At 51.8% G+C, this 24,363-nt stretch overlaps 3 protein-coding genes across 3 annotated transcripts in view; 1 reads left to right on the forward strand and 2 right to left on the reverse strand.

Moving 5' to 3' along the window:
* Nucleotides 1-302, reverse strand: part of pds5b (PDS5 cohesin associated factor B) — a 35,557-nt gene extending 35,255 nt beyond the window's left edge. Inside the window, exon 1 of the mRNA XM_084473731.1 lies at nt 250-302. The gene's annotated coding sequence lies outside the window, so the exon portion shown is untranslated. The remainder of the gene's footprint in view (nt 1-249) is intronic.
* Nucleotides 303-1,027: 725 nt separating this feature from the next.
* Nucleotides 1,028-2,446, forward strand: zar1l (zygote arrest 1-like; the record flags this gene model as incomplete). Its single annotated transcript, XM_084473984.1, has 4 exons — nt 1,028-1,591; nt 1,695-1,787; nt 1,923-1,997; nt 2,303-2,446. The coding sequence occupies 4 exons, from the start codon at nt 1,028-1,030 to the stop codon at nt 2,444-2,446; spliced, it is 876 nt and encodes a 291-aa protein (XP_084330110.1).
* Nucleotides 2,447-6,644: 4,198 nt separating this feature from the next.
* The window catches only part of fryb (furry homolog b), a gene marked incomplete at its 5' end in the record, with an annotated part of 53,707 nt that continues 35,988 nt past the window's right edge, over nt 6,645-24,363 (reverse strand). Inside the window, 19 exons of the mRNA XM_084473645.1 lie at nt 6,645-6,946; nt 7,486-7,745; nt 8,196-8,306; nt 9,604-9,687; nt 10,300-10,398; nt 11,793-11,942; nt 12,442-12,646; nt 13,731-13,933; nt 14,824-14,973; nt 15,424-15,624; nt 17,721-17,891; nt 18,174-18,248; nt 18,710-18,874; nt 19,499-19,684; nt 20,441-20,581; nt 21,004-21,174; nt 21,581-21,678; nt 21,875-22,073; nt 22,566-22,787. Coding sequence (XP_084329771.1) covers nt 6,688-6,946; nt 7,486-7,745; nt 8,196-8,306; nt 9,604-9,687; nt 10,300-10,398; nt 11,793-11,942; nt 12,442-12,646; nt 13,731-13,933; nt 14,824-14,973; nt 15,424-15,624; nt 17,721-17,891; nt 18,174-18,248; nt 18,710-18,874; nt 19,499-19,684; nt 20,441-20,581; nt 21,004-21,174; nt 21,581-21,678; nt 21,875-22,073; nt 22,566-22,787 — 3,150 coding nt within the window. The 3' untranslated portion in view covers nt 6,645-6,687. The remainder of the gene's footprint in view (nt 6,947-7,485; nt 7,746-8,195; nt 8,307-9,603; nt 9,688-10,299; nt 10,399-11,792; nt 11,943-12,441; nt 12,647-13,730; nt 13,934-14,823; nt 14,974-15,423; nt 15,625-17,720; nt 17,892-18,173; nt 18,249-18,709; nt 18,875-19,498; nt 19,685-20,440; nt 20,582-21,003; nt 21,175-21,580; nt 21,679-21,874; nt 22,074-22,565; nt 22,788-24,363) is intronic.

Genomic DNA, 24,363 nt, shown 5'->3' on the forward strand with positions numbered 1-24,363 from the left:
TCATTTAGCTTAGCATACGGCTAACCGTTTTGCGCCCAACTCTCCGGTTATGCAGCGCTATGAATCTGACACGGTTCTCCCCCGACACGGGCGATGGACGCGGGCAGCGCTCCCGCGACCGGGTGCAGGAGACCCGCGGGCGCCCCGGGTGAGGCGTGCGCCAGCCCGCCATTCAACGCGACACCAGCGAATAGTGTTATTTTTTTAAAAACAATGAAACCGCGTGTGTTTATTAGAGTATTTCCATACCTGTGTAGATGAACTGTGATCAATCGCGTACTCTTCTGCAGCTCTCTTCCCCCTCCTAGCTCCAAAATGGCGCCAACATGTATAGATTCGGCACCCATGGGCAGCCTGCCATCCGTGGGGGCGCAGCGCCCCCTATGAGCCAGCGGCGTGTACTGCGTCTGCTGCAGCTTTCTGGGAACAGTGTGATCCCGTTCAACGCCAGAGCTTCCATGGCCGCTTTCTCGGCTGGTGCTCGTTGGCTGTTAACAACCCAAGGAAACAGCAGCGGGGAAGGCTAAATATAAACAAAAATAAGCCAAAATGATTCTCAGTTTTATTTTTTTTAAGTGAGGCATTACTTATTTGCCTATTATCGCAGCATAGGCCAACGCGATGTGTGTATATCTAATAATAACATGGTATCATTTAATGTTAATGTTATATCAAAATCGAATTGCGAATTGACTTTCACATATCGCGAGGGCCCTTGTTGTTTGGAACAGTGCCAGACAATTCAACCAAAATGGAGATTGAGATGATAATATGACACAAGGAATGGCTAATAAGCCATTAACCTTTTGAAATCGATTTATAAAGCGACTCAAGCCTTAAACATTTCATGATATTACATTTAGAATTAGGCCTAGTGCCTTTGGCCAGATGACAATGACAGTCGGGCAGCATATATAAGCCCTTATTAAGCCAATTAACCAATCAATGTTTAAACGCACCAATTTAGCGGCACGCGAGCGCTTATAAACCACAAGGCGGGCCGAAATGACATTTCCATGGGGTTATAATGGAGGGGTATGGGCCCCAGGTTACTGGCAAGATCTTATTCGGCAGCCACCCTGGCGCTGTGCCGTTCCCCCACGGCGGATGGGGGAAGAGAGACGGCCGGTTTCTGACCCCCAGCGGCCTCAGTTACCTGGAGCTCTGCAAAGTGATCCTGTCGGAAGTGCAACCGTACGTGGTCCCTTGGTTTAAGAAGACAAACGACACTAGAGAATGCGGCGTTCAAGTTAATTTAAAGGTGGAGAAGATAACCCAGTGTTCGCTTGGCCCCAAAACGCTGTATTGCCAGGAGGACGACACCAGCTCCCCTAGGAGTCCACACTGCCCCACGCCGGGGGGCAGAGCACCGTTCAACACGCCTGTCAACACCGTGCGCTTCTCCCGACCCCTCTCCATCTACTCTCCGGTGTTTGACCGCAGGAGCTTCGTGAAGTCGGTGAGCTGCAGCGAAGACAGTGGGTGTGAGGCGCAGTACGGCTCCGTGGAACTAGTGGACGGCGAGAAGGCCCTTGGAACCGCCGACGTGGGTAACCCCCCGCATCAGGCGTTTAAGGGGTCAAACTTTCAGGTGAGTTTAACCGAGATATCGCACACCTCTTGGCTGTCAACGGATGCGTGTCGCGTTTGCAATTCTCTACCGCGGTGTCAAATGCTCCTTAAATGCTCCTTAGTTCCTGGAGCAGAGATACGGCCATTTCCACTGCAGAAAGTGTAACATCCGGTGGGAGAGTGCTTATGTCTGGTGCATCTCTGGAACAAGCAAGGTAGGACACGTTGTTTGTTCCCTTGAACATTGGACTTTCCAGTTAAATGGTGTTGACCGATGAATGCGGTGCGCTAACTTGTAAAACTGCTTACCCAACACCAAATGCTCAATTTATTTTCCAATCCACGTTCAGGTGTATTACAAGCAGCTCTGCCGGAAGTGTCAGTTGGGAATAAATCCCTACAAAGTGGAATCCATTCTCTGCCAGGTGAGCTCACTGCCACAAATGAATCCCCTTGTCTGCTGAGTTTGGGACCTACGATGATGTCCATGAAAAGGGCGTCGATCTGGGCCACACCCGCTACTAAATGTTGGGTTAATCAAGAATGCTGGCTCTGTCTTGTCAAATGTTTGGGATATGGTAGGCGAGAAACGAATGCATAGGAACTTGAACCTGATACTTGCCATATATATATTCAAGTCACCCTTTTGTTAGGGTTAGCCTTTGCGAGGGTTAGAGACCATGCCTCCGGTCTCCCCCATGGTGACGTGTGTGCCTGTGTCTCGGTCCAGGGCTGCCTGCCGACGTCGTGGGGTGGGGACATGAAGCCCAGACGCATCAACATGGCCCGCCCCCACCGCCAGGACCTGTGCGGGCGCTGCAAGGGAGCGCGGCTGTCCTGCGACGCCACCTACAGCTTCAAGTACATCGTCTGAGCCTGGGGGTCCGTTACGACCGGACCCGCGTCTCCGCCCTCCTCTTGCCTAGCCATTTGGTTCTTTTTTTTTTTTAAAGAACTATTACCAGTGTGGCTGGGTTCTGACTTGATGACTGAAGCTCTGCATTGGATCGCCAAGGGTTGGGGATCGGATGGACCTTCATGAGCCCTTGGATCATCTTCCTACTGGTTTTTTTGTAGAAGAAAAAAAGATAATAATAAAAAAAATTGCAGCAAAACTGAGCTTTGTCGACCATGCCTTCAAGAGTATGTGGAAGGGCTTTGTAATAAGTTGTGCTTGTCTTGTGTATCAAGTGGCTGTTTATGTCATCAGAATCAGAAACACTGTGTAGGGATTGGTCACTTCATTGGCTGATCCAATAAGTAAACAGGCCTTGGTGCTGGTTGGCTGAAGGCATGCAGCCACTGGGTGTTAAGGGTTGGGGGGGAAGATTCTCCAACTACGCATTTTGCTCAATTTTGACTGTGGACCAAAACAATTAACTTCTTTCCATGTTTAGAAGTCAGTGCCATGTGCTTCTCCACTACACTGCTCCAGAAATGTTGACCTAGATTAGGGCTTTCAGACGCTAAAGACAATGAAAGTGATTTGGCACTTAATTGCCTGATTTTGTCAACGGTCATTTGAAAACTGCCTGGTAGCAAATTATGCCATAAAGGTTATCTGGGTTACTGTCTTGCATCGCTAAGCATATGAATCCCCAGGTCGACACAAGCGCTGAGACGGGTTGAGTATTCAAACGCATTGTCTGCCATGCTGCAGTAGAACTGGGAACATTTTACTCAATGCAGTAAAAGGTCAACCTTCACCTGTAGTTGTCTTATGTGAACTCCCTCCAACCTTACAAAGCAAGCACTTGTATCAAGGCCAGCTTAATACAGTTGTATCCAGCTCCACTAACCATTGACTACCTCCCACAGGTGATGCTATAAACGGCAACGTCGGATAAAAAGAATCTGGTTATGCAGGGAAAAGAGTGTGCTGTTTGAATTCATGCAGGCGGAATCCACCAGCCGTGGAACAAATTGCCGCAGTCATAAAACTCCACAGATTTATTTTGACATGTCTTTTACTTTGAAACAGCCTTGTACATGGCAGCTGAACTTTCAAAAGGCTGTAAAAGTATTTACAAGGTGAGGGGAAAGAAAAACATTACTCTAAAAAGCATTAAAAATGTGCAAGGTCTGGTTCGGCATGCACACAAGTTCACCCACGTGGGCTCAAAGCCCCCTTTTGCACCTCATACAAAAACATCTTTCAGATAAAACAACTATTTATAAATATACCAAACACTTCATACAGTACACGGTGGACGCATGCATGGCAGTTAACATTGAATTGGAACAGTGAATGCAAATAGAAAAAGTTGAATTGAGTGGCAGATCGGGTATAAATGGGCAAAGACATTTTGTACAGCAGTAAACGAGGGATCACGACAACACGTTCTCAGCGAAGAAGCACGACTAGTTTTTCTTTGAACGCGAGTGCTGAGCGTCAGTCGCCCCCCCCCCCTTTTCACGGTGGGCCGGTGCCTCTGCCACGCCCACAAACAAATGCTACGGATAACGACGGCCCTACAGCCATCATCATGGACATGAACGCACCACGAGTGAAGAGAGTAACAGTGAACTGTGTGTGTTCACGCGTGGTCTTGTGTACAGTGTAGGACAGTGAGGGCTATACAGTGTACTGTAAACTTACTAAGGGTAACGCTAGGACTAGCCAGGGTGCACGCGGAGCACGGCACAGCAGGACGCGTGTGTAGCCGGGGGCCTAACGACAGTAGTTTTAAGATCACACCAGCCTAATGGAGGACTAATACACAGCAGCAGAGGAGCTTGAAGTGGACTACACTCCGAATGGTCTTCGCCTGCCCGGTCTCCTCTGTGTTTCAGTCAAGAGATAGTCCTCCGGATTTAAAGGAGCACTGTGCAAGTGTTAGCGTGTGTGCGTGTGCGTCTCCAGCCTATAGAAGGTGATCACACAGCGTTACAATTACACTACATTCCCCCAGAGAGGCTCGTACGCTAATCCTCGAGGTGAACCAGAACACATTTACGGCTTGCTAGCGAGTATTTCTACTTTGATTTACTTGACACGTGTTTACAAGGCGAGTACACAACGTCTAAATTGAAATACATTTCTCAATCCAAACGGGTCTGCTAGAGTCCAGCCGTTGCACGATTACGATTGGTTAGCTAGTGTTACCACGACTTTGACAATATAGGCTCAAACACGGTCCAGCGGCGGTTTTATTTTCATTAATTAATAATTTCATTAAGTTATTGATCGTATCCCCTCTGCATAGGGAACACTTTTTTTTCGTTGAGGACATATCTTAAAGCAAAACGTTTTAAATCCTCAGCTCATTTTTAAATACAGAACACTATCTTACACAGCACCCCTTTAAAACGGCTAAAGGCAGTGTCTTTCAGTGAGGAGCATTCAGCTAGGTCATGCATTGCACATCTTTTTTTTTCTCTCTCTCTCTCCAACAGTTGACACAAACAAGTCCAGCGTTTGGCCTCCCCTTCAAGGTGGGTCGGCCGGTTGTCACAGCAGCAAATCGTACACGGAGACACAGTCTTTATCAGTGACGTGCTTCCTCTTTCATACCATCAGAACAACTCTCTCCGTTTAGTGCAATAGGGACACAATATTCTCCCACTGGCCTCGTCGTCCATGGCTGGCTTTGCGTCACTTTACGTTCTTGGTACAGTTTGTGGGGGCAGCCAACCACGTTACAGAGTTCTGTTTCCCCTGTGGGGAAGAGAGGTGGGGGGAAAGGATCCAGGGGGGGTGTGTTCCTTTATCAGAGCAGGAAGCAGATTCAACAGTGAGTGACGACTTTCAAGAAAGACTACACAAAGCCTTTTGATATGCAACGGTCCACGATCACTTCTGGTCATCCTTCTCAGCAGGTCCAAGTCATCACGTCCCTTTAGCTCTTACTTCACCACTCCTTTGTCATAAAACAACAATAAAAACAAGTCATGTGTGTCCCAGGTCTGTCTGCAGCATCGTAGTTTCCCCTCTCGTCAGGTGGGTCAACGTCTCTTGGTCAGCGTGGGATCTACACATATTTCAGGTCTGTAGGTCCACTGGTGTTGCACAGCGCACAACGTCACAGGCTTCTTAGGTTTCAACGTCCGACGGCTCAGTGTTCAGGAGCCCCGCCGCCCCCAGCAGGGGCAGGGCGGCCTGGCCCACCTTGCCCAGGTAGCGGGATAAGGGCGGGTCGGGGGGCCCCATGCAGCCACAGCACCCCCACCCGCCTGCCTCTCCCGGGGCTGGGGGACGGGGCGACGTCGGTGGGGGGTCCAGGGGGAGGAGGAAGGAGGAGGAGGCGGAGCGGGAGGGTGCAGCAGGAGCCTGGGTCTGCACCGCCTCGCCTTCCCGGGTCGGAACGGGGGGCGGGTCACGTGCGCGGCGATGGGAGAACCGGAGCAGAGGGAGGTGGCCGGGGGCGGCGGTGCAGGAGGGGTTGGCGCGTCCGACCCGGACCGGTTCTGAGGTCACGGTGAGGAGCGCGCTGGGTGGGGCTGGCGGCAGCGACGGCTGCCTGCGGTGGTGGTGGTGGTGGTGGGTGTGTAACGGCGGCGGGCCGGGCGAGGAATGCCCTCTCAGAGGCCGGAGGAGACGCTCCGCATCACCCGCGTCGACGTAATACTGCGAGTGTGTCGGTATGAGGGCCGACGGGGGGGGTGGGCGGGGCCGGCCGGGGCCCGCTGGGGCGGGGGAGAAGAGGTCTGGGGGCTCGGGGAAGTCCGGCAGGGACCCTGAGGAGGAGACGGGGCAGGCGCGCTGAGGCTGAACTGGCCCTAGTGCGGGGGGGGCGGCGGCGCTTTGGGGGGCAAGGCGGGGCTCGGCTGGGGGCCCCGCCTGGGAGGCGGTGGACACACGGTGGGGGGCAGGGCCCGGGCCCCCCCCGCCGTCCACCGGGGGTGAGGGGGGAGGAGCTGGGGGAGGGCGGCGGAGAAGATGGCGTAGAAGGGGTTGTGCAGCGGCGGCGAGGTGGGCTCCGTCCGGCGGGGGGGAGACGCAGGCGGAGGGGAAGGGGAGAGAGGGGGAGGCGGAGGGGAAGGAGAGAGAGGGGGAGGCGGAGGAGGAGGGGAGAGAGGGGGAGGGGAGAGAGGGGGGGGAGGAGGAGGAGGGGAGGGAGGCGGAGGAGGAGGCGAGGGGGAGGAGGGGGAGGAAGGGGGACTGATCAGCTCGTGTCAGAGGCTGGTCCCGGAGGCGCTGGAGTCGGGGAGGTAGGTGGTGACCACGCGGTAGTCCTGGGCGCGGCGGATCATCTCACGGATCTCCCCGTTGAGCTCCAGCAGCTTGGAGCAGATGAGGCTGAGGTCCTGGCGCGAGCCCACCAGCGCGATGGTGCCCGTCTGGCCCAGCGTCTGGTGGCGGAAGAAGGCGTTGAGCAGCGTCTGCACCTCGCTCTCGGAGCCCCCGCCGAACACGCCGCCGGGCCACTGCCTCCTGCCGGGGGGGGGGGGGGGGGGGACCACAAGAAGTTAGGGAGAGCTCACACACACACACGGGAAAACACACACACACCCCCCTCCTAAACCGGCTAGGTCACAGTTTAGGATCCATCAGCTGATGGTTCATGGTTTAGTGATCCCTAGTTAAGTCCATTGTTGAAGATATCATCTATTGTGTGTGTGTGTGTGTGTGTGTGTGTGTGTGTGTGTGTGTGTGTGTGTGTGTGTGTGTGTGTGTGTGTGTGTGTGTGTGTGTGTGTGTGTGAGACACCTAACCCTTACCTGCTCCTAGGCATTATTAATCTTAGCAAATGAAAAAGCCAATTTTGTCAGCCAATTGCCTTTCTTTCACACAGAACTGTTCCCGGCTTAAACCCCATTGTTTACACACTCAATAGAAGCCCTGACGTGGACAACGAGGAGCTCAAACTTCGGGTTGAATGGCAATTCATTCACTTTACACTAAATGACATGTTGAAAGAAGTTCTCTGCACTATGTGCTCAGAGTCCAGCCCCGGGTCCCGGTCCGCCCACCTGCTCTCCTGGATGTAGCGGACGGCCTTGGTGAACTCCTGGTTCTTCAGGCACTCCAGGATGGCCTGCACGGCCGCCTCCGAGCTCTGGAAGCTGGGCACGGGCAGGGCGGCCGCCTGGCTGGTGAGGGCGTGGCCGTGGGCGTGGGCGATGGCGTGGCTGTGGGCCAGGTGCGTGAGCTCCAGGTCGTTGGCCACCGCCGCCTCGGCTGCCTGCAGGCTGGTCTTCAGGTCGCTCAGCTCGCGGGACATGTTGAGCAGCTGGATGGGGAGGGGGGGGGGGGGGGGGGGTCAACCAGAGATCAGGGGGAGGAGAACAGGGTGGTGGCAGAGAGACTGCTGCAGTGGCCTCACAGGGCGGCACACAGAGTCTAAGGTGGTAGGGTCTTCTTTGTGTGTATCATATGTGCAGTGGTCTTTCTGTACAGTGAAATGATCATGATTGCAGTGATAAAAAATAGGAAAACAAAGGTAACAAAGGTGGTTCAGGTGTAGAATAAGCGATGAATTCTAAGTTTTGCAGGTACGATGCAACTTTATTAACCCACCGTAGGAGAAATTCGTTAAATTCGTTAGGTAAAGACTGTAATAAGAGATATTGTATTCAAGTACTTCCAAAATGGACTCTCTATCTAATTCTCTGCAGACATTGATGAGTAACACTCCGCTACACGTGCATCTGTTCCCGTTCAATGGGACGGCCTCCCTCACCTCAGGGACTGAGCTGACGGCGTGGACCTGGCCAATCAGCTTGCAGTACGACTGAAAGAGCAACAGCAGCTGGAAGTGGAGCTTATAAAGCCGCTGGCACAGCTCCAGTTGCTGGGGGACACACACACACACAGAGAGACACACTGATGAGATTACACCACACACACACACAAACACACACACACACACATAGATGCTGAAGCACACACACACATTCGCGCTCGCGCACACACACATAGGCACACGCACAAATAAATGTTTTATCACACGCACATGCACGCACAGACACACACACACACACGCATGCACGTACATGCACACACACAAACATATGCATGCACACACACAAACAAACACATACACACAGAAACACATACGTACATGCACACACACACGCACGCGTGTGTGCGCACACAGATGTTAAAACACACACAAACACACACACATCAAACAACAGGAGCAGTTAAGGGTAGTACAGTAAAAAAGAGGAATTGAAAACAAGGTGTGGAGGTAGAGGAACTAGGAGGAGCACTTACTGCAAGAGATTCCATTTGCTAGATAGCGAGACAGCAGGTTAGGGCATGAGAGTGAGATGAGAGGAAGACAGAGCATCGATCAAACACATGCACAGAGCTCACACAACGGGGACGGTCGGTCAATACAAAGCATTAGTCCACAACACCCCCCGCCCAATTAGTTTTAAATACAAGTTAATGAAACACATGCGGGCAGGAAGACTATTCTGGACTCATTCTGACGTACGTCCTCTCTGACAAAGTATGTTTGGACATTTGGCAGTTTAGTCATCATTTCTACGGTAATATATCAAAGCATAAACTAAAGGGATTATCGAACGGGACGCTGGTGAAGCAGATGGTGAGAACGCTGACACCTGAATAGCACTTTACATTTACATTAGTATTCCACTTGAAATTTCTCTCTAATTTCCCCCTAAATTTTCCATTAGTTATAAACTTTCAATTGCATTGAGCGTTGAAGGTGAAGAATAAGGTAAATAGGACAGGTTAGGTCCTTTGCATGGGAATAGGCTCCATGTAAAGGTGGCACTGTATTCTAGGCAGCATACAGGAAGCATGTGAGGAAGCACACATGCAAAGAACAACAACTCCAGTACTGTGTGACGCAAACACAGAGAGAGGCAGGAGAGAGAGAGAGAGGAAGGAGAGAGAGAGAGGCAAATGAGAGAGAGAGAGAGGCAGGAGGCAAAAAGAGAGAGAGAGAGGCAGGAGGCAAAGAGAGAGAGAGGCAGGAGGCAAAGAGAGAGAGAGAGAGAGAGAGAGAGAGAGAGAGAGAGAGAGAGAGAGAGAGAGAGAGAGAGAGAGAGAGAGAGAGATGCACTTTGCCACTAGTAGAACAAAATAATAAAGAAATGAACAAATCCTCCAACCTTTTCCTCTGATTCGCCAGGCTGGCAGGTGACCACGCTGTCGCCGGGGCATCTGGGAAATGTGTCCCTACAGTTCCTCAACCACTGGGGGGGGGGGGGGGGGGGGGGGGGGTGAAAGGAACACACAACGTTTAAAAAAACACCCATAAACACTAGTGGCATGTGAGCCCTCATAGGATCCTCAGTCCTGGTGTTTACAGAAGAGGTGCATTGTGGGTCACACACACACCTCCTCACCAAGTGGCCTGCTGACAGCGAGGCAGAGTACATAGTGGCGTGTACACACCACCGCAGCCAAGAATGAGATCCTCAACAACAGTTGTTGAACTGATAAATGTCAAAAAGACATGGCCTGTTAAGCCCTTTGAGACCTGTGATTAAGGGCTTTGTGATTGAGTACCTGTGATTAAGGGCTATACAAATAATTATAATTTAATTGAATTGAATTGAAGTGGCACCCAACCATGTGTACATGTGGATCTCACCACTTTGAGACATTAGCAGCAAGCGTTTCTTTGAATTGTGATCGTTACTACATGAAGAACAGTTTGTGAGGAACACCAGAACTCATTCACCAGGGCGACTCTGAATAGACTCCATTCAGAAGAGAGAGAGAGAGAGCCCAGGCTGCCACCCAGAAGGCCCTCTGGCCCTCTGCTCCGCCGGGCTGTGATTGGCCGAGGGTCCCTTACGTACCATGACGGCCGCCTCCTCGCGGCTGTTGTAGGTGTCCAGGTACTCCTGCAGCTCCAGGGCGCTGAACTTCATCTTCTCCAGCAGCCCGTAGGACATGATCTGGAGAGGAGAGAACACGCTGTTTGTGTTTGTGCGTGTAAGTGTGTTTCTGTGTGTGTGTGTGTGTGTGTGTGTGTGTGTTTCTGTGTGTGTGTGTGTGTGTGTGTGTGTGTGTGTTTCTGTGTGTGTGTGTGTGTGTGTGTGTGTGTGTGTGTGTGTGTGTGTGTGTGTGTGTGTGTGTGTGTGTGTGTGTGTGTATGTGTGTGTGTGTGTGTGTGTGTGTGTTTCTGTGTGCACGCGTGTGTGTTTATGGGGGGTGTGTGTGTGTGTGTGTGTGTGTGTGTGTGTGTGTGTGTGTGTGTGCGTGCGTGCGTGCCTGCGTGTGTGTGTTTCTGTGTGTGCGCGTGTGTGTCTATGGGCTTGTGAATGAGTGTGTGTGTGTGTGTGTGTTTTTCTGTTTGTGTTTTTCTGTGTGTGTGTGTGTGTGTGTGTGTGTGTGTGTGTGTGTGTGTGTGTGTGTGTGTGCGCTCTGTTTCTTCCTCAACACATGCTACCCATTAGAACTGGCTAAGGCTCTTCCGATTTCTGACCCAGATTATCAACAGACATTTCTAATCTGAGAGCCAGATGAGACGGATTACTGAGCCCCTCTTCTGTCACCAAACACAGCAGGCTGGAACAAATGGAGTCGGTTCTGTTTTCATTTAACATGCTACACTGAACAGGGTTCTGTAGGTCACATGGTTCTGTAGGTCACATGGTTCTGTAGGTCACATGGTTCTAGAGGTCATGGAGCTGGGTTCTAAAGGTCACATGGTTCTAGAGGTCATGGAGCTGGGTTCTAGAGGTCATGGAGCTGGGTCCTAGAGGTCATGGAGCTGGGTTCCAGAGGTCATGGAGCTGGGTTCTAGAGGTCATGGAGCTGGGTTCTAGAGGTCACATGGTTCCAGAGGTCATGGAGCTGGGTTCTAAAGGTCACATGGTTCCAGAGGTCATGGAGCTGGGTTCTAGAGGTCACATGGTTCTAGAGGTCATGGAGCTGGGTTCTAGAGGTCATATGGTTCTAGAGGTCATGGAGCTGGGTTCTAAAGGTCACATGGTTCTAGAGGTCATGGAGCTGGGTTCTAGAGGTCATGGAGCTGGGTTCTAAAGGTCACGTGGTTCTAAAGGTCATGGAGCTGGGTTCTAAAGGTCACATGGTTCCAGAGGTCATGGAGCTGGGTTCTAGAGGTCACATGGTTCCAGAGGTCATGGAGCTGGGTTCTAGAGGTCATGGAGCTGGGTTCTAGAGGTCATGGAGCTGGGTTCTAGAGGTCACATGGTTCCAGAGGTCATGGAGCTGGGTTCTAGAGGTCATGGAGCTGGGTTCTAGAGGTCACATGGTTCCAGAGGTCATGGAGCTGGGTTCCTGAGTATGTCGTCCTGCAGGCGTGCGCTGTCAGCGCCGTGCTCACCGTGTCTGCGTCGATGTAGATGGTGGGGCAGTCGGAGCAGGTGGTCAGCATCTGGGAGGAGCGGAGGAACTTGGAGCCTATCCCCCGCAGCCCCTCCCCCAGGTAGGTGGCCGCGTCCGTGGTCAGGGTGCAGAACTTCCCCTGGATGTTCTGGTTACCGGGCAGGACACACAGGCGTTAATGCATTGGTCTGTTTGCAGCCTCTACTGGTGCATTGGCGTGTTCTCTGTAGAACACGGCAAAAAACACACGGCTATGATAAAACACAGGAATCAAAAGCAATTGTCTTTCCAATTTGTATTGATTATTAATCAATTATTGTGTTTATCTTGCGCTTTCTTTTGAAGGTACCCAAAGCGCTTCCCAGGGTGAGCGCGTGCGTGTGTGAGTGTGAGTGTGAGTGTGTGTGTGTGTGCGTGCACCTATTCCAGTACCAGATTATCAATCATTAACTCCTTCCTCCATTACTCTCGCATTCAACCGTTTCTCCCTCTAGTGACGCGTTTGCCAGGTGTGTGTCTTTGCACGTAAAAAAAAACACAGAAAGTGTGTAACGACGAATCACAAAAATAAAACACAGGAACGACTGCGCATCCTCTCTCTCCCAGTGGGGGGGGGGTGGGGGGGGGGTTTACGGCCCCCGGCTCACCTGGAAGAGGGAGGAGAAGACGTGGAAGGTGTAGACGGCGCAGGAGCCGTCCGAGTCCGTCACCAGCTGGTTGACGTGGCAACGCCAGGCCTCCTCGGCGTCGTCACACACCATCGGCTGGAAGGCGGCCAGGATGGCCGAGAAGAAGGGGGAGGGGGGCGGGGGAAACCCCAAGTCCTCCAGGTCGTCCACGTCGTCACGGAGGCTGTCGCCGCGGAGACAGGTGTGAGAAACGAGGGTGTTGTTTGTCGTTAAAAAAAAAAAAAAAAAAAAAACCGAACCAGTTTTAAATGACGTCCGATGATGTGAGCGGAGCCCCGTCTGGTCGGCAGAGAACCGATTAGATTTTTTTTTTTTTTCACTAAAACTGAATACTGTGAAGTGAATACTGAGGTCAAATTGAATGCAAATTGCATGGTTTAATCTCAAGCTAGCTGGTGTCCCACTTGGGCGACATAATAATCAATTATACAGTATCTAATCGTTTTTACCGAGGAAATCTGGGGCATTTCCAAATATATTATTCAGCAAGTCTGTTATTTTTTGATTAGCAGACCGCCGCTATGAGAAACAGACCGTTGCTATGGACACCATTTCCAACCATAGAATCTAACGGACTATCGTTTTTAGCGGAACTATCGTTTTTAGAGGAAGCAATATTTTTAATAGCTATATTTTTGGTCAAATGATTGATTTCTTCAGTAAGTAGCTGTGTAGTGGACGGGATAATGGACAGCGAGTCGGTCAATACTGTGAAACCAACAGGGTGATGCAGGACCTGAATCTCCCTGTATGGGTTTATATATTATCCCTCACTAATTAAACCTCACTCTTTTATTTGTCACAAAAAAACTGAAATTGATTTGGTCTTAAATGACTCCATCTTTCCATCCTCTAGGGGAGGGGGGGGGAGGGGGCGTGAGGGCTCATCCTGTAATCCTAATGTCTGTCCTACACTTGGGCACAAACACCCTGTAGGGTCCCCTGGTTCGATTCCAGCCCCCAGCCCTCATCCTCCCCTCTCTCTCCTCCCTCTGCCCCCCCCCCCTCCCCCCTCCCCCCCCCATTTCCATTTCCAGTCCATCTTCCCTCTCCAGTCCATGAAGGCAAAAACACCCCCGAAAACATCATTCCTCTTTTTTCATTTTTTCATGTGAGTCTGGCAGAAAGCCAACACCAGTACGGGACCAGTGTGTGCCCCTCCCCCATGCTGTGTGTGTGTGTGTGTGTGTGTGTGTGTGTGTGTGGGGGGGGTGGGGCAGGGGGGCAGGGGGCAGGGGGGGGGTTACCTGGGCAGGCAGTTGGGGTCCAGGAAGCCGAGCGGGGGCTGGCAGTAGAGGGGGCTGGCCTGCAGCAGGTCCAGGGACTGGGAGCCGGTGAGCTCCAGGGTGAAGCTCTCCCCGCAGTCGGAGCCCTGGGGCAGCTCGTTGTTGCTGAGCGACAGGTCGTCGTCGTGGGCCTGGGTGTCCTCGTCCTCCCCGCACGCCCCCGCCTGAGGAGCAGGGGGAGGAGGAGGAGGAGGGTGATCACCATGACGACGACCGAGACGGCGATGAGGGTGATGATGATGACATGGTTTAGGAGGGAGGGGGGGGGGAGAGAGAGATGACAGGGGCTGGGGGTGTGGTGGTGTGGTTAAGGTAAGGGTTGGGAGATGGGGGTGTGGTTAAGGTAAGTGGTGGGAGATGGGGGTGTGGTTAAGGTAAGTGGTGGGAGATGGGGGTGTGGTTAAGGTAAGTGGTGGGAGATGGGGGTGTGGTTAAGGTAAGAGGGGAGATGGGGGTGTGCTTAAGGGGGTGGGGTTAGGGATAGGGTTAGGGTTCAGGGTTTAGGGCTAGGGCTAGGTGGGGGTGTAAGAGGGGAATGACAGGGGGAAGGGGGGGTAGCGAGGGGTGGTTGGGGTTAGGTTAGGGGTGGTGATGGGGGAGGAGGTGTGGTTAAGGTTAGGGGTGGTGATGGGGGAGGAGGTGTGGTTAAGGTTAGGGGTGGGGATGGGGGAGGAGGTGTGGTTAAGGTTAGGGGTGGGGATGGGGGAGGAGGTGTGGTTAAGGTTAGGGGTGGGGATGGGGGAGGAGGTGTGGTTAAGGTTAGGGGTGGGGATGGGGGAGGAGGTGTGGTAAAGGTTAGGGGTGGTGATGGGGAGGAGGTGTGGTTAAGGTTAGGGGTGGGGATGGGGGAGGAGGGAGGTGTGGTTAAGGTTAGGGGTGGGGATGGGGGAGGAGGTGTGGTTAAGGTTAGGGGTGGGGATGGGGGAGGAGGTGTGGTTAAGGTTAGGGTTAAGGAGGGGCAGAGTGGTTAGTGAACGGGGGTTTACAGGGTTATGAGAGCGTATAGGCGTGTCGGGAGTACGACTCAAAACAAAACGGCGCCCGCCTGTCTCACCTGCAGGCTGCCCAGGTCGTAGCGGGCTCCGGCCTGGCCCGGCGTGGTGGCACTGAAGGATTGCGGGTCGGCGGACGTGTCGTAAGACGTGGACAGCGTGGACAGGAAGGAGTCTGTGGGGTTGGTCTCCTCCGACGGCGACGGGTTGGTCTGAAAGCGTCGAGGTAGAGAGAGAGAGAGAGAGAGAGAGAGAGAGCCGACGTCTAGAGTGAGATTCTCCTTCAACGGTGTTGAGCAGACATAAGGTCCTAGGAACAGTGGTGTGTCTGTGGACCGTACTGGTGGCTTTACCACTCTGGGCTTGGTTTATAGGTAGGTTAACATTCATCCGTTCGTCAACAGACTGAGGAATCGATGGATACCTGCTGATTCTACAAGCTGTTCTGCGCCCTCGAATCAAAACGTGGAGTACGGATCTACGTACGAGCTGGGAGTGGGAGGGGCTCTGGCGGCTGATTCTATGAGCTACCCCCGACCCTCAAAACCGACACGCGGAGGAGGGATCTACGTATGAGCTGGAAGTGGGTGGGGCTCTGGCTTCTGATTCTAGGAGTCACGCTACACCCTCTAACCAAAACGTGGAGTACCGGATCTACGTACGAGCTGGGAGTGCGAGAGGCTCTGGCTGGTGGTGGACGACTCCTCCTCCTCTGAGGACTCGTCCGAGTCGTGGGCGTCCTCGTGGCCCGGCAGGCTGGGCGTGCTGCCCGAGTGCTGGCTCTCCTCCAGCAGGTCGCCCAGCTCCGTGCTGTCCAGGGAGCGCCGGCGCACGCCCCAGTTGAAGTTGTCCATGCTCTCGCCCTGTGGAGCGCCACGCCGCGGAGGGGGGGGGAGGGGGGGGGGGGCAGAGAGAGAGAGAGAGACCAGACGGGGACACGACAGACAGTTAGCGGCGTTAGTGCGGCGTTAGCTTCCACCTCGTTAGCTTCCACCACGTAGCTTCCACCCTTATAGCTCAGGGGGGGGGGGGGGGGGGGGGGGGATGAGGGGCAGAGCGGCCGGTCTACAGAGGCTCTGACGAGAAGCACACGATGCAGAGGGAAACGTAGAGACTGATGAGAGAGTATGAGCGTGTGCGTGTGTGTGTGTGTGTGTGTGTGTGTGTGTGTGTGCATGTGCGTGTGTGTGTGCGTGTGTGCGGTGCAGCAGGCTGCGCAGGATACCACCGCTGTCCCCCACACTAAGGACTTGTCATGTCAGGTGCCATGACATGACGATGTCCTGTCATGTCAGGACATCGGTGCCATGACAAGTCGCAAGTTTTCCCCCGCAGCGGTGGAAAGGAGACGCTCCAGACTCAGAGGGGCAGAGGGTTACGCCCCGTCTGGTGGCAGCCAGCCAGGGGGCGTTTCGCCAACTTAAGGCTCAGTTATGGTCTCCACGTCGACGCAACGCAACGACCACGCAGACACTTCAACGCAGTCGTGCACCTGTTTTGGTTCCGCGTCGGGTTTGAGCGAGCGGACCAATCACAGCTCTTGGCTGCTGCGTCGCCTCGACGCGAGGTTACAATTTTCGGGAGGCACGCGTCAGGCCCTTGCGGCGGACGCAAGGAGGGTCCGTCAACTGGCTTGCGTGCCGACAGCGTGGAACCATAACTAAGCCTTTAGCTGCACATCAGCGAGCCCGGAGAGCTGGCTCTAAACCCCGGGGTGGATTCTACCGCCCTGAACCTGGAGGCTTTCCACCGCTGACCTTAGCGCTGCGTTTTGCAAGAATGGGATGGAGCACAGACAACCTCAGGGATTTGATTTGATTTCAGAAATGACAACAATTAAGAGAAGTGGGGAAGGGGAGGAGGGAGAGGAAGAGGAAGAAGAAGCCAGAAACAAACAAAAAAAAAAAAAAAAAAAGCACTGAGACAAGTAGTAATGCACGTGCTCAGTGGCATCCGCCTTACCTGAAGCTCCTGGGCGGCAGTGGGGGGAGAGAGAGATACAGAGTTAGACCAGGAGAGAGAGAGAGAGGGGAAGGACACAGGACATCTCATTTTTTTTTAACACATGTTTCGGTCCTCAAGACAGAGAGAACACGGCGAACTACAGAGAGACAGAATAAAGAGACACCAGGGACTGGAGAGTGATTTGTGGAAGTATTTCAGACCGCCTCTGTCGTCACGTTTGCCCTTGCAATTTTTAACGGCAACACAAACTGAAAAAGTGTGGCACAGCACACTGATGGCAGGGGTATGAACACAGCTGCAGGCTACAGAATGCAATAAATACTGATATAGATGGATCACAAATAGATCTCTACCGTAATTGAGTGTGGCAAGAACAACATCTCTATCGGATTACTCACTAGTCGCTCATTTGATCTGTTTCTCTCTCTTTCTGAATCGCACAATAAATCAAAAGAGATTTTCAATCAGAGGAAACTATCGGATATCATTTTCAGTCGAAGATGGAATAGAAACAAAGAAACCCTCCAGCTGGCCTCGACCACGAGTCCTCGTGTGTCCCCCCAAAGTGTCCACAGTCCTAGTGTGTCCCCAAAGTGTCCACAGTCCTAGTGTGTCCCCAAAGTGTCCACTTTACTTGTGTGTCCCGACGATACCCATGGTCCCCGCGGCCCTTGTGTCTCCACAGTCCTACTGTGTCTCCACAGTCCTACTGTGTCTCCACAGTCCTAGTGTGTCCCCACAGTCCTAGTTTGTCCCCACAGTCCTACTGTGTCTCCACAGTCCTACTGTGTCCCCACAGTCCTAGTTTGTCCCCACAGTCCTACTGTGTCCCCACAATCCTACTGTGTCCCCACAGTCCTAGTGTGTCCCCACAGTCCTACTGTGTCCCCACAGTCCTACTGTGTCCCCACAGTCCTAGTTTGTCCCCACAGTCCTAGTGTGTCCCCACAGTCCTACTGTGTCCCCACAGTCCTAGTGGTTTCGCAAACCTCACCTCTCCGTCCTCCAGCTCCACGTCCAGGAAGTCGAAGTCCCTGAAGACCCTGAACTGCTGCTCGCTGGCCGTGTCGTCCAGCGTGTCGTCCCGGGTCCCGCCCTCCTCCGAGGACACGCCGCTCTCCCGGACCTCCATCAGGTCCAGGTCTCCGCACGACGAGAAGATCACCTGGGGGGGGGGGTGGAGAAGGGGCGGGGCTAGGCTTCACTATGGCCATTTTAAATGCTGTCACTCCAAACCATGTGACGCACGCAGGGAAGTATTTCTGATGAACAGTCTATTTCAGTTCTTGTTTGTGATTGGCTGTGATTGGTGCCAGCTGATGCCACTTATCAAGCAATGGCATCACCTGGTACCAATTTAAGCCAATCAGAAACAGCCGATGCAGTAGGATGTGTTTTGGTGTCGCTGTTTCAAGTCTTGGGGGGGGGGGGGGGTTCCTCAACTTACAGATGGATTCTTGGTCAGTCCAACTTCTTGTCCACAGAGTGACAGAACGTTGACCAGCTTCTCTCTGGTTCTCTTCTGCAGGAGAAGGAGTAAAAACATACAAAAACTGTTAATAATCTTCCTGCACGTCATTTGCTCACCATCCGATGGATTACATTGTATTTTCCTTACCACAATACAAGCCATATTTCCTTCACTTCACCTCGTTTGCAACCTCGACCATGTTTTCCAAACCAGTCCTACCGCGACAACGGGAAACTGCAACGGACACGTTGCCTACGGATCCATTCCGTGTCGCTCCGGGACGCGGTACGAGCAAAACTAGCTCAGTCATAACACACAACGTGTCTGTGCCTCCCTAATAGGATTATCCTTTCAAGCACTTTAACACAGCCCAGGCAGAGATAATCTCTGGCCCAGCGGCCCCCCCGGGCGGGCCGGTGACGTGACCCATGTGTTCCCACTAACGGGAGTCCACCACACCACTACGCCACTACACCCCCGTGCACGTCCAGGGTGGTCCCCCGCGGGCGTACCTGGGAGGACTGCGGTCTCCTCCAGCTGACGGGCACCAGCACGGTGGTGGAGTTGGAGCCGGAGGAGGTGGAGGAGGTGCTGCGGGTCACCGCCATGGCTCTGGTCTTCCCCTCGCGGCCCCCGGAGCCCTGCAGCCCGTCGAACCGGCGGCCGATCACTGGCGTCTGCGCAGGGAGACGAGACGCAAGACGAGACAAGACGAGACGCGCACGCCGCGTTACGGAGACAAATCCTGAGTGGTGACGGCTGTGCTAGGATGTGCGATGCTGTGTAAGGCTCATGAGGAAGTAAAATGTATTTATAGGACACCTTCAACAGACAGGAAGTCACAGAGTGCTTTACAGGATTTAAAAAAGAATACAGAGACTCAAAACACAGATAGAAGGAAGGAATAAAAACACGTAATGTAACACATACTGTGAAAAAAAAAGCCCAGAGTATGAAGCGTTGTTTCCTGTGAGTTGTGTTGTGTTGTGTGTGTGTGTGTTGTGTGTTGTGTCTTTGCAACCTTTGCAGCAGCAGCAAGCCTCTAGGTGTAACAGTCTCTGGTAAGGGGGAGTGTGTGTGTGTGTGTGTGTGTGTGTGTGTGTGTGTGTGTGTGTGTGTGTGTGTGTGTGTGTGTGTGTGTCTTGTGTTTGCAGCCTTTGCAGCCTTGGCAGCTGCAGGAAGCCTCTGGTAAGTGTAACTGGTAGGGGAGGGTGTGTATGTGTGTGCGTGTGTGCGTATGTGTGTGCATGTGTGCATGCGTGCGTGCATGCATGTGCGCCCCCCCCGTCCAGGGCGCTCACCTCAGAGATGTCGAAGGTGAAGTCCAGGGTCTTGCCTGGCAGGGCCTTGGCCGAGCCGTCCCACACGCGGCTGACCTCCAGGTTGGACAGGTCTCCCTGGTTCTGGCCGTAGGAGGGGTGCACCAGGCTGGCGGAGCGGGACACCACCAGCTTCAGGATGTTCAGCGCGTCCTTCCAGTGCACCGTCTGTAGGGGGGAGGGGTACAGGACGTGGACACATGTTACTGTGGAGATGTTAAACGGACACTGGGTGCTCTTTAATCTATGATGTTTTGGTGACGCTTTTCCATGTTTTATAGATTTGATTTTGTATGTATATACACATATATATATATATATATATATATATATATATATATATACATGTATATACATGTATATATGTATATATATATATATATATACATATATACTGTATATAACGTTGTATATATATGTATATATATTATTATTTAACATTTTTATGCTTTATTCTTAAAGAGTTAGACAGGAAGGTACGGGGGAGAGAGAGAGAGAGGGGAGGACATGCAGTAAAGGACCACAGGCAGGAATGGAATCCTGGTCACTGTGATCAGGACTGAGCCTTAATGGTACGGGCTCTACCCGGTGAACCACCGCCTCTGAATTTAGTTTTTAATATACTTTTTATATATATATATACTTTTTTTAAATAATTTTTATATACTTTTTTGTTTTATACTTTTGGTTTTCATCACTGCTCTGTAGGTTTTCTACTTCGTAGATGACCCTTAGCGTGCGTTAAGACTGTCAGGGAACCGAGCGACCGTGTTATGCTGCAGATTTGATAAAAAAAAACACCCTGACTTTGACCAAGTTGGGGTAAGTTGGTGGTGGGAAAGTGTGCGTGTGTGTGCGTGCGTGCGTGCGTGCATGTGTTTGTGCGTGTGTGCGTGTGTGTGCGTGTGTGTGTGTGGTAAGGACCTGGACGAATTTCTCGATGGTCTTGAGGACGTCGGCGTTGAACTGCTTCACCTGGACGGCCGTCAGGTCCATGTGACTCAGCAGACAGTAGATGATCTGCAGCAGCGACTGTTGCATGCTGGGTAAACCCTTATCCAGAAGCTGGAAGAGAGACATTGGAGAGGTCACACTCACTTCTACTTTTTCAGATCCTTAAAACAACATACACATTAATAAACACACTCACAAATGCATTTAGACATTTATGACATAACGTTGATTACAATCCTTGACATTGAGTCAAATTCTTGATAGTCAAGTTTTCCGATTGAATTTCTCGATAATTGCGGAAAAAATAAAATCGTCCAAAACAACCAAAAATCTGTGCGGCTATCGAAAAAAACCTTCATTTGGACATAACGCTGTACACCACATGCCGGAGGGGTCATGAACGTCTCAAACAGCGCTGTTTGAGACGTTCATGACCCCTCCGACATTGCGGCACTCCGTATACCGCATGCCGAGGTCAAGGGGGTCAAGGGTCATGCGCAGCCCCGTAAGCAGCACCCCCCGGGGCGGTGTACCTCGGCCATGTAGGTGACCATGTTGAGCGTGACGCTGGCGAAGGCCTCGTGCAGGTAGCGGCACACCACGCTGAGCCAGGAGAAGGGGTCCCGCGTGTACGAGCGTGTCTTGTACAGGGTCATCACGTGGGCCAGGTGGGACAGCTTGGTGTGCTTCTCCACCAGACACACCTGGGGGGGAGAGAGGGGAGGGGAGGGGGGGGGAGGGGGGGAGGGAGACGGACGGATGGACGGACGGACGGACGGACAGAGAATGACAGAGACCAAAACAGAGAGAGAGACGCAGAAAGAGCGAGCGAGAGCGAGAAAAAAGATTGGAAGATGTCGTTAGTCAGATCTTATAGTAAATTCTAACATTTAAACTTCATTTCATAACTTTCAATTACTTTCAATTTTACCTACTTTCAATTCCTATCTCTGCGCTATTAACGTGTAAATGACGTGAACCTTCATTTGTCATAAAGGTAACTCATGTGAGAGCTGAGTTCTACCCCTCCCAGTAACACAGCATGGATCAATACGTTCTCCCTTCACTGTGCTGGTGGCTGCCTGTGTGCGGTGGGTCTGCCGGTCGTACCTGAGCGATCCGCTCTGCGCTCTCCTTACAGAACTGGCTGGGGTGACCAAAGTGCTGCACCAGGTGGGGCAGCAGACACAGCACGTTGAGAGGGAACCCTACACACACACACGCACACACACACACACACACACACACACACACACACACAAAGACACACATGAACACTCAATACGACTAGAAAGAATCAACAAGGCCTATTTTTGTTCCTTGACACAGTGAACCCATATTCAAATCCATATTTGTGTACACAGGAGAACGGTAACCCGTTAACCCGGTAACCCGGGTGCGTACCGATGGCCTGCGAGGTGTCCACCACGGGCACGCGGGACACGGGCGTGAGCTGGCAGAAGAGCTGCAGCGTCTGGTCGAAGGTGGCCTGGGACGTGAAGCCCTTCAGCAGCAGCTGCTGCAGGCCCGAGAAGCCGCTCCACCTCAGCTGGGCCTGCAGCTTCTCCAGACGCTCCCGGTTCTCCGCCCGGTCCAGGGGAACCTGCAGAACCACGACCAGGGGTTGGTTAGGGGTTAGGGGGGACCGAGGCGTCAGAGTCAGACGTTTGAACGAATCTTGGGGGGACATTTGGAGATCTGACGCCTTTGAAGGGATGACAGATTTTATAAAACCTTTAAAGAATAAAGACCTTAAAGACCTTAAAGAATAAGCACTCAACTAATCATCATCCATTATTACACTGATCACAGCGGACAATTCTGATGATTTTAACGAACTTGGGGGATAGTTTGAGATCTGACGCCTTGAGGGAATGAGGGAAAACCTTTGAAGAAGAATAAACGATCAACTAATCATCGTCCATTATTACACTAATTACAGCGGTCCATTCTGACGTTTTTAACAAATTCGTGGGACGTTGGAGATCTGACACATTGAAGGAATGAGGGACTTTAAAAAAACCTTTGAAGAATAACCAATCAACTAATCATCATCCATCACACTAATCACACTAATCACAGCCGTCAGGTCTACCTTTGATAGGAGTTTGTGGACCAGCCGCAGTGACATCTGATACTCAAACTCAAAGTCCGACTCCATGAGGGACACGGCGACCCAGAACACCGTGGCCAATATGGAGGAGGGGTGGGAGACGTGGGCGGGGTCAGACAGCACGCTGGGGTCGATCCGATTGGTCGACGAGGTGCAGGAGCCCGGGGTTCTGCCTGGTCTGGCCAGGCCGTGAGTGCTGCAAGCCTGCAGGTAGAAAGGAACGATCATAACGACAAGGATTACACCTGAGGAGCTTTGAATTTGAATATAAAATGTGAATATCTTTGAATATGAATAGAAAGAGTATTTTTGTAAGAACACTTGGGGGAACACTCATATATATATATATATGATATATATGAGATTAGACTCCAGTTTCCACCTGAATGTGTTAAGGGAATGTAGCATGAGACCACCTTAACGTAACCTTATTTAAATTTTACATTTACATTCAGGGCATTTAGCAGACACTTTTATCCAAAACGACTTACGATAAGTACATTTGACAGAAGAAATGGATAGAAACAACAATATATCGCTGTCGGTGGTGCGGATGGTAAGGATGTTCATAAACCAAGTGCCGAGCACTAACAATGGCTAGGTTAACCCATTCCCCGTATACAGCAGAGATAGCTCGGATAAGATGCTGCACAATGCTAAGTACTTTGTGTAGCACTGTTACGACCCGGCTCGAGGGAAGTAACGAAGCAAGCGAATGATGACCACAACAATGCAAACACTGTAAAGAACTTAATAAGGGCCTTGGAAATGGCTGAAGCAGTGATTCTACGTAGAGGGATAGCTTCAGGAAACCGGGTAGCTGTACACATGATTGTCAATAAGTACTGGTTACCTGATTTGGTACGAGGAAGGGGACCAACACAATCAATCAAGATACGCTCAAAAGGCTCTCCTATGGCAGGGATAGGATGTAAAGGAGCTGGGGGAATCTTCTGGTTGGGCTTACAATGCTCAGCAACATCAGATTTCACACCAGGCCAAAAGAAATGTCTCAGCACTCTGTCTAAAGTTTTCTTAATCCCCATATGACCAGCAAGACAATGATCATGAGCCAACTGCAAGACATCCTAGACGATAGACACTTGGCACTACCACTTGAAACACACTACTCCGATCATGACAGGACAGTTTCGGAGAAGTCCACTTTCTCATTAACACACCATTGTTTACAAAATAGCAACAAGACACAGCTGTCATCTCATCATCAGGAACAACCTTGTCAAAAAGAGAAGATAAGGTTTCATCTCCCCCCTGCTCACACTTGAGCTCGTCACAAGAGGGAAACACTTTACCAAATCCCAACATGTCACCCTTCGCCAAAAATGTGTCAAACAGTGCAATATCAGAATCAGCTTCTTTGTCTTGTTTCTTCTTCTTTGACATGGCACGGGTAGTAACACCGACAGGGAATGCTTCTGGGTATTGCTTCTCAAGATCATCTGGGCGTTTTGACACTACAGGAAAAGGAACAACTTCAGGAGCCGCAAGCACCCTACCACCGGCTAGGTCATTTCCCAAAATGAAGGACACCCCTTTAATGGGAATGCTTGAACACACAGCTACAGCTACTTCCCCAGAAACAAGACCAGTTTCAAGTGTAAGGTTATGCATAGGCAGAGACAGATACCCCCCCCCCCCAAACCCTTGGACGAGGACACTGGAACCCAACTTAGACTGGTCAGAAAACGGTAGGAAGTCCTGTAGAATCAAAGACTGAAAAGCTCCACTATCTCTCCAAACCTTAATCGGTTGCTTGGTT

This window comes from Micromesistius poutassou, assembly GCF_964030765.1.
Source record: "Micromesistius poutassou genome assembly, chromosome: 10".
In the NCBI taxonomy this organism is placed as follows: Eukaryota; Metazoa; Chordata; class Actinopteri; order Gadiformes; family Gadidae; genus Micromesistius; species Micromesistius poutassou.